Source organism: Trichechus manatus, unplaced genomic scaffold (assembly GCF_000243295.1).
Source record: "Trichechus manatus latirostris isolate Lorelei unplaced genomic scaffold, TriManLat1.0 scaffold00018, whole genome shotgun sequence".
NCBI classification, from domain to species: Eukaryota; Metazoa; Chordata; class Mammalia; order Sirenia; family Trichechidae; genus Trichechus; species Trichechus manatus.
In genome coordinates, this window is record NW_004443954.1 from 697953 (window position 1) to 706742 (window position 8790).

An 8790-nucleotide genomic window follows, 5' to 3' on the forward strand; every position below is an offset into this window, starting at 1 on the left:
TTTAATCTAACCACACCCAACTCTTCTTTATGACTGCTTTGGAATAACGTCTGCTGGGGTATAAGCGAGAGTCTCTAAGGAGGTCCCATCACGTCAGCAAATAGTCTCCCAACACCCTCAATGGTAAGGAGGGACAGATGCTAAAAATTCCCTTTAAGTAAGAAAATTGAGTTCTAGAGATGTTAGGTGACTTGACAGAGAGAAATCCAGGACTCAATAGTAGATCTAGGGAAAGATTTAAAAAAAGATAACCAAATTTATCTTCCTGCCTTAATTGAATCTTTTAAATAATTTAGAGATGCAAAATGCAGAAAAAAAAAATAGCACTTCAGCAGAAGAAACTGAGATCAGCTACGCAAATTCTACTGAAGAATGGCTGACATATTCGAAGTGAATTTAAATAATAATGGTTTAAACTTTGCAGAGGCATGGTAGGAATGAATGAGTAAACTCCCTAATCCTTAATCCAATTTACTATGATAGACCAATTCATGAGAGTTAGACCTTGCCCTAGGTAAAACTGTCATCAACTTGCTTTTGGGGGCCGGCACTCTCAACCGCCTTGCCTCTCTTGCGCTTGCGCCTACTATGTCTGGTATCTTTATCTTCTTTCTATTTGCCTCCCTATAAAATTTTATTTGCAAGAAAGAACCAAAAAATGGATACACAATTCCTGAAGAGACTCAATATATACTAGACTATATAATTTTTGAGGTTCCTTCCTGCTATGATATTCTGATTTTATGACATTCTATGCTATTTTCAATAGAGGACAATAATAAGTCCAAGGAATTAATAACTAATTATAGAATTTTAGGCATGAGTGATTCAGGTGGAGAAGGCTTTGCTAAGGGCAAAAGACTCTTCCTCACATCGTTAGAAGGATACTACGTTAGTAAAACTAAAAAATAACCAAACCAGCTGCCATCAAGTCAATTCTGACTCACGGCGACCCTACGTGTGTCATAGTAGAAATGTGCTCCACGGGGTTTTCAGTTGCTGATTTTGGAAGTAGATCATCAGGCGTTTTTTCTGAGGCGCCACTGGTGAACTGGAACCGTAAGCCTTTCGATTAACAGTGAGCACATCAACATTCTGCACCACCCAGGGAGGGACTCCACCATTGTGGGAGCCACCTTCTTTACCTACTCATAAACTCAACACTAGGTCTAGGTCTAGTGCAACAGTTCAACTTCATACTCAATAACTGTACCTAGAGGTTTTTCTCCTACCTAAATCAGAGATGGGGGGCTCACATATCTCTCTGACATGAGAACTGAAGAGAAATTTTAAGAACTAAGAGACAAGGAAAAAATAGCAATGGTAGTTTGAGAGCAAGCTGGATCAAGTGTTGACTCAGGCTTTCCCCCCAGATGGGGTCTACGTGTTCCTATCGAGAGGTCATATAACGATGTAATGGAGTTTTTGGAAGACCGCAAAATTCTGACTTCTAAAGACCGTCGGTGGTTTTCAGGAATTCAACCTCTAGAATAGTGAGGTGAGTTAAATAACCAGCTGTTAAGCAAAATTTTGAGAAAAAGAGACACAAATGAGCATAATAAGCAGTATTCATTGGATCTGCTACTGAAAGACATAAATCTGTAAAAATTTGCAGTCAAAAGTTCAACAGCCCCCTTAAATACTGAAAACCAGAAACAGAAGAGAAAAACTGAACTTAATGACCATACAGAATAAAATCGGAATAAGTTTGGTTAACTCCAAACTAAATGCATGTCAAATTTTCACATCCGTTAGCGAGTCATAATGTTAAAGATACAGTCTTTCCTGTTCCCCAACTCCTACTCCGATTCTTAGAAATTTCACGCAGAAATTCACTTAGACATTTCACTTAGAGAAAAAAAAAGTATTTCAGTGAATAATCTCATCCTAGTATCAGCTGTTTTTGTTATTTTCCTGAAACTGCAGCCTTTTCACGAAGTAATAATGCTTCAGGAAGAAAAGGCCCACCTTCCAATGCACGTATCAGTGGGTATAGTTCCTTTTTCTCAGGTTTCTGTGACCTAGAACTCCCTGAGGGAAAATTTATTTTTCAAGGTGAAAATAAAAATAGTTACACACATGGTGCCAAAGACAACTGTGCTAAAATTATTAAGGACTTACTCTTATCCAGACTTACCCCAAATATGCTAGTAAACTACACTGAAGTCTGAGAAAAAAGCAAGTGGCATGTTCTGAAGTTCCATTTAAGGAAATTGGGTAAGGCAGTATTTGCCAACACTAATGAAACATATCAAAATCAGACACTGTTTAAAATGATAAATTAAATAAGCTAAAAATAGAAAATCGAGCCTTTTTTTTTTTGTATTCACCTTTAGCAAAATGCCAAAAGAAGCCACCTCCATGAAGGATAAAACATAAAAATTTTAAGTTTTCTAATGTTTCCCATGCATAGAGGTATGTGATTTCACGTTGCCACTTTTCCCTTTTGATCTGTCATGATGTGATCATGATAGAAATAGACTGAAGTGTGGACAATTTTTAAAGTAGAAAAGTCACTTTCTGAAAAAATGAGTAATCGTAAGCAGTGATACTCAACACAGGGCTGGGCCACTTTTCAGGAAGCAGGCACATGTGATATGTACTATTCTTGAAAGGACTTTCTTAGTGGCTCTGAATAATTAAACAATTTGAAGATCTCTTGGAAGTAAGGTAAGGAAGTCTTGTGAGAATTAACGCTGGTATACAAATCAGAATAGCAATTCTACCAGAAAAAAAAAATACAGTGGGTGCTAAAATTAGGAAATGTAGATGTTGAGAAATACTGAAACGGAACACATTCAGTGCAATTACACTAACTTGGGTGTGCAGCCTTCGGAATTACTTTACAGCACATCACAGAGACGACAGCTGTGATTTCTAGTGATTTCTTTAGGATCAAAGCCTTGAAACCTACCTTCCAAAGAATGGGAAGTCTCTAACAGGAGGCCTTTTTTGTAAATAAATCCCAAGAAAGTGGGTCCAAGTTGAACTGGTCATATTTTCAAAGGTTACTCCTATAGATAACACATTATAGCAAGAGCCCTGGGCTTGTGAGACATACAGAAATATTTTACTGATGAAGCAATTTTCTCCTCTTGATTTCACCTAGCTGGTATGCCTGTCTTTCACATAAAGCAAAGGAGATCTTTGTTCGATGAGAAGTGATACAGTAGGAGGATGATGCTAGAAAGGTGGAGAACCGCAACTCTGCTCTACGAGCTGGAAAGTATTCAGCATCACCCACGACAGGTGAGTTAACCTAAAAAGGATGTGAACTGGAAATGTGGCCTCTCAGATGGGGCCCCACAGATACCTCTGCTGTGCTAATGTTTAAAATCTATTACAAACAAAGGACCAGTTCAATGGAAATTACAGATGCTAGTAGGTAGCAATGTACATGGACCTTTATAACACTCTCTGGTCTGCTCTGGTCCATGATTTGGTAAGGCAACAGATTCGGTGGCTCTGAGTCGCTCGGTACCCGGTGCATTTAAAGATACTGCTAGCTGAGGAGGGCCGGCGTTCAATATGTTCCCAGCAACTTGGAGGGTCATAAACAGGGACTGTATTTCAGGGTCGGATGTAAATTATGTTTATGGAGAGTAGAATGAGGAAAAAGATTAGTTTAAATACTTCATAAACATTTGCTCTGTCCTCCTTTCTCACTTTCCCTCATGTAGGCCCTGTGGGTACCAGTATCAGTGTGACAAACCAGAAGGTCAGTGGGCCATTGTCCAAGGAAGGGCTTTTGACCCAGTGGAGAGATAAACAAGATGCTCTGACCACCATTTAGGGTGGTGACAACAGTCATCATCAATCAAAGCAGACTTGTGTGTTAAAGGCACAGAGACTTCAACTGTTCTTAGCCCGTTGTTAATGTATCGGAAACCCTCTATTTTATTTAACTGATCACAGGAGTTTTTCCACACAAGACATTTTTCCATGTGTCAATTAATAATCAGTGAAACAGAAAGTGGAACTTTGAAGTAACAAAACTAATACTATAAGCAAAAAAAATAAAATCAACCATTGCATTATTCTCAAAATACTTAATTTGACTTAAAACAAACAAAACATGTTAATTACAGCACTAATATTTAAGGGGCCAAGAATATCCAGATAATTAAACCCAAGGTACTTTGGGGATTTGTGAGTTGGTGTGATAAAAGGAAGGGCATTATGGAATTTTTTTTTTTTTTTTTGTATTTATAGACTCATTCTGCTTCCTTCTAAAGCCAACAAGGCATTCAGGGCAAGGCAGCACAGCTGATAGCAGTGGCCTTGATGTCACTTGATATCTATTATTGTGTTCATGTCTCCCAAGGTAAAAGTTAAATTGGAAATATCTTCTGAAGATCACAATGCAATTTTGTTTTCTGTAAGAGGAAGATGGAATTTAAATGTTTGCAATTTATATAGAAGCCCAATATGTGAAAATGGAAAAAAAAAAAGTTTTATTTATGTGCTTTGGAAACTTGCTAGATACATGTAATTAATAAACTCTATATGTCTCTTTGTTGTTGTCAGGTGCCACTGAGTCACTTCTGACTCACAGTGACGCTGTAGGACAGGGTAGAACGGCCCTATAGGGTTTCCAAGGAGCGGCTGGTAGATTTGAACTCTTATGTCTCTTTAGAATGTCAAATTTTCCTTCTATAAAGAAAAAAAATACTGTTATTTTAGAAAATAAAACTTACCATAAAGAAGAAATTGTAAGAAACATGTTTTTCTATTTCTGGTGATACCTAATTTTTGTTATATGTTTGACTTTGTGACTGCTTAGAAGAGAGTGTATTCAGTTTTTTCAGCCTAATATCACTGGATGCCTATACTGATACACAAAATCTAACCTGTGCAAATGGCACAGCTTTTGATGAACACAGAATGGGATTCAGTATCTGGGGTTGCTTCAGACAGCTTTACAGCATTGTTTTGCTTTAATTATATACCCTGGCTTTGTGTAGGGCGAGGGTAGCGAGCCATGGTATAATGTTAACGTATCTCTAAGGTTGTGAATTTATGCATAACCAATAATATCAGATGCTGCAAAAATCAAAATCTTATAGCAATACTAAATTACAAATTATCACAGAAGTCATATTTTTAGTAATTCAACTTTAAACACAAGCTTTATTACCTGCTAGGTGCAATGTGGGTGAATTCCTGTGGCTAGAGGGCCCTTTTGAACTTCCTGGCACTTACCGGGAGGGAAAACCTCCCCTTGGAAAGAACATAAGTTAAAATTCCAGTGATATATTATTCAGTGTTTCACTTTCATATGACACATTTGTGCTGGAATGCCATCTGAAATCACTGTTGATATTAGTATATAAAAGTCATAGTTTTAAGATGTAGTCATGGAATGATAAAATTAACATACTTCTGGGAATCTGCTATAATCTAGTCTTTATGATTCTACACATTATCAGGCTGACTTATTTTCTGGTTATGTGGTATAGCCAATAAAATATATATTCCAAACAATTTCATGTTTGCACTTACTGAAACAAAAAGAAACTCAAATCAAACGAAGAGCCGCCTGTTCTTGGTTCCTTGTAATTGGCAGTATAATATTAATTAACTAGATTGAGTCTCCTTAAAATGACTTACTGTTTGCATTTTGTGGGAATCCGGGCAAGGAGGATGGACTGTTCATTCCAGGGAGAAGGACCGGAGGAAGGCCGGGGAGTCCTGGGTAGGCTGCGGGCAAGCTGATGCCATGGAGGGAACCACCGTCCATCATGCCTGGCTGCTGTACCGTCAAGCCCAGCACATCCGAAGCTTTCTTTATCCGATCAAGTTCTTGCTGCGCCATCAGCTGTCGAACAGTGGTTGGTGCTAAGTAATCTTTCTCCCGATCAAGCTGATTTCCAACCGTCTCCCTCACTTTTGAAATGTGCTGTCTGGAGAAAATATGATCTCTGATGGACAAGCGGGCAGAGTATTTCACCCCACAGAGAGTGCACTCTGGCTTGGTGCCTTCCGTTCCACTCTGATTGATCATGAAAGGTTTCCCTATGTTGATTTTAAATTTCTTTTCCTTGGCCCTTGCGTTCTGAAACCACACCTGGACCACGCGTTTGGGCAGACCAATCTCATTCCCCAGCATTTCACATTCTTGCATGGTTGGAGTTCGGTAGTCGCTGAAGCAAGCCTTGAGGACCTTGAGCTGAAGATTGCTCATCTGGGTTCTGAAACGCTTGTGGCCTGGTCGATCATTACTTTTGGATTTAAAAGGATTGCTGGATCCGAAGGGATTCGGTGAACTCGGGTCAGCTATGCTTGATGTTTCACTGCGGTCAGCGTTGTCGTCAGGGTCATCCGTGATATAAAAGCTTTGATCGTGGTCCCCATCTTTATCGCTGAAATGTATCGATGGACTCGCGAGAGAAAAGAGAAACTTTTCATCGCAAACCTCTGCGGTAGGTGTGGTTGCTGTCTTGGGCAAAGTGTCCAGTGTTTTGGGCTCTTTAGGAGACAAGGCTGGTTTCACAGCTCCTGAAACGCCTGTGGTCCTGTCCGTTTCGGCATTTCCCTCATCTCCACTGCTCGCATCGCTGAGAGCCGTATTAATCGAGGAAGTCTCATCGAAGTCAGGTTTACTTTGATCATACCCAGCCTCGGCAGGGGGCGCGTTTGAATTCTCTGCATCCTCAGAGCATTCTGCTTTCAAAGAAGAGGGGCTTAAAAGATTCTTCGGGGACAGTTCTGCTGTTTTACTAACAGGCGTTGACACTGTAGAAGCCAACTCATTCTCACTTGACAGATCAATTTTAGTTAATGGCAAAGACGGATAATCAAAATAAATGTATTTCTGTGGGCTTTCTCCCCCATCTTCGGTTGATATTAAAGGGCTTGGCGGCAAGCTGTACCCTGCCTGTTTTCCTTCATTCCAGTGCCGAGAGCGAATGTGGCTTTCTAAGGCTGACTTTGCCTTAAACAGGGCACGGCAAAACGGACACCGCTTATGTGACTGTGCGGGACCCACTGCGCGGAACTGACCTTTCCTTTCTCGAGCTCGAGTATTCTGGAACCAGACTTGCACGACTCTTTTTTTCAGTCCTACTTCCCGTGCAATATGATCAAGCATTTTCCTGGTAGGATTGGAATCCAACAAGTATTTTTCATAGAGTATTTCCAGTTGTTCCGGGGTAATGGTGGTTCTCAAGCGTTTGTCACGATGCTGGTCTTCCCCGCTATTCCCTCCCTCTTTCTCACTGCAATTATTATCTTCTTTATCATCCAGTTTCCTTTTAAGGGAAGCAGCAACCGTTGCAGGGGCTGTTGTGTGGGAGGAGGTGGTCTGAGGTGGCATTTGCGTGAGAGAGCCACTCAGTAGCTGTCCAGTCATCAGCGGATTGTTGGGGTCGAATATCATGTAGGGCATATCCATGGGCCTTTCCAAGAATGGAGAGTGAAGGAATTGGTTTTGAGCAGCAAGGAAGTGCATGTGCTGGTGCTCCTGCCAGAGTTCCAGAGTTGGGAAGGCAACTGTACACTGATCACATTGGTATTGTAGTAACTGTGGAGGTAGACTGTTCTGGAGAGAAGTCATGGAAATTTGCAGTGGACTGGAAGGGACGGGGGTTTGAGAGGCCGAAGGAGGTCTTCCGATAAGCTGGGCTTGTTTTGGTGGCTGTGGCTGTGGCTGAGCTGCGGAGGCCTGCGGTGGGTCTGAGGACGTTGATGCTGATGGCAGGGCTGGTTTGGTGGCTTGAGAAGTGGGAGAGGGGTCAGTCTGCTTTGGTTTTTCTGTGGGATATTCAGGTTTGGGAGAAGTCTTCTCAGGTTCTGGTTTGGGTGAAGGAATCAGAGGGGTACTAGTCCCAGAGCCAGAACCGGCGGCAGGGGCAACAACACTTTTGGCTGCCTCTGCGTGGCCAGACGCTGTGCAGTGTCTGTATAGCACTTGGTCGGTGGCATCCATGGAGTCTTCTGTTTGGCTTTCATCTTGAGCATCATCATCTTCATCCTTGTAACACTGCTTTTTCTGATGCGTAATCAAGTCAAAGATCCGGGGGAAAACCACATTGCACTTTTTACACTGGTACTGCATGTTGCTTGTTCGAATATACCGTTCGTTTGTGAGTTCTCTTTTTTCATTATCTTTAGTTTCTGCTTGGTTCTCATAACTCTTTCGTGCTTTCTGACGTGCATTCTGAAACCATACAACAATAACGCGAGTAGGTAGATTGAGGACAGTGGAAAGTTGTTCTATCTCATCATCTTTTGGGTAAGCATTTGTGTCAAAAAAGTCTTGCAAAACCCTTAGCTGGTAGTCAGTAAACCTTGTTCTAGAAGACCTTTTACTGAATGATGAATCAGATTTGTAATGTTCTAGAGAGGCAGGCTGTGGATCGATTCTGATATCTTCCAAGACAGTTATAGGAGGGTTACTGAAGTTGTACGGGGAATCTTTATTTCTCTGTCGTTCTTTAAAAAGTGTATTTCGAAACCAGTGTTTGATAACTTTTTGAGAGAGGCCAGATTTCTCTGCCATTTCTTGGATCTGTTCTTCACTTGGAGAATTATTGATGTCAAAATAAGCCCTCAGGATTTTTAACTGGTCATCTGTAATTCTTGTTCGTGGGCGTTTGAACTGAGAATGTCTCAGGAAGTTGGGATCTAACCCGAGCTGCTGCTGACAAAGCTGAGTGAGGTCTGCGGAGAGCGTCTCCATCTGCGGCAACTGCAATGCAAGCTGGGGAGGTAACGCAGGGTGTTGCACAGGTTGCATCATAATGGGGGGAAAGAGTGGAAGGTCCAGAGAAACAGGCAGCTGGACCTGCG

At 41.2% G+C, this 8790-nt stretch overlaps 1 protein-coding gene across 1 annotated transcript in view; it reads right to left on the reverse strand.

The window, feature by feature from the left end:
* The window catches only part of ZFHX4 (zinc finger homeobox 4), a 179985-nt gene that overhangs the window by 4549 nt on the left and 166646 nt on the right, over nt 1–8790 (reverse strand). Inside the window, exon 9 of the mRNA XM_023727732.1 lies at nt 5611–8790. This exon is cut by the window's right edge and continues 2301 nt beyond it. Within this exon, the coding sequence (XP_023583500.1) occupies nt 5611–8790 (3180 nt within the window). The remainder of the gene's footprint in view (nt 1–5610) is intronic.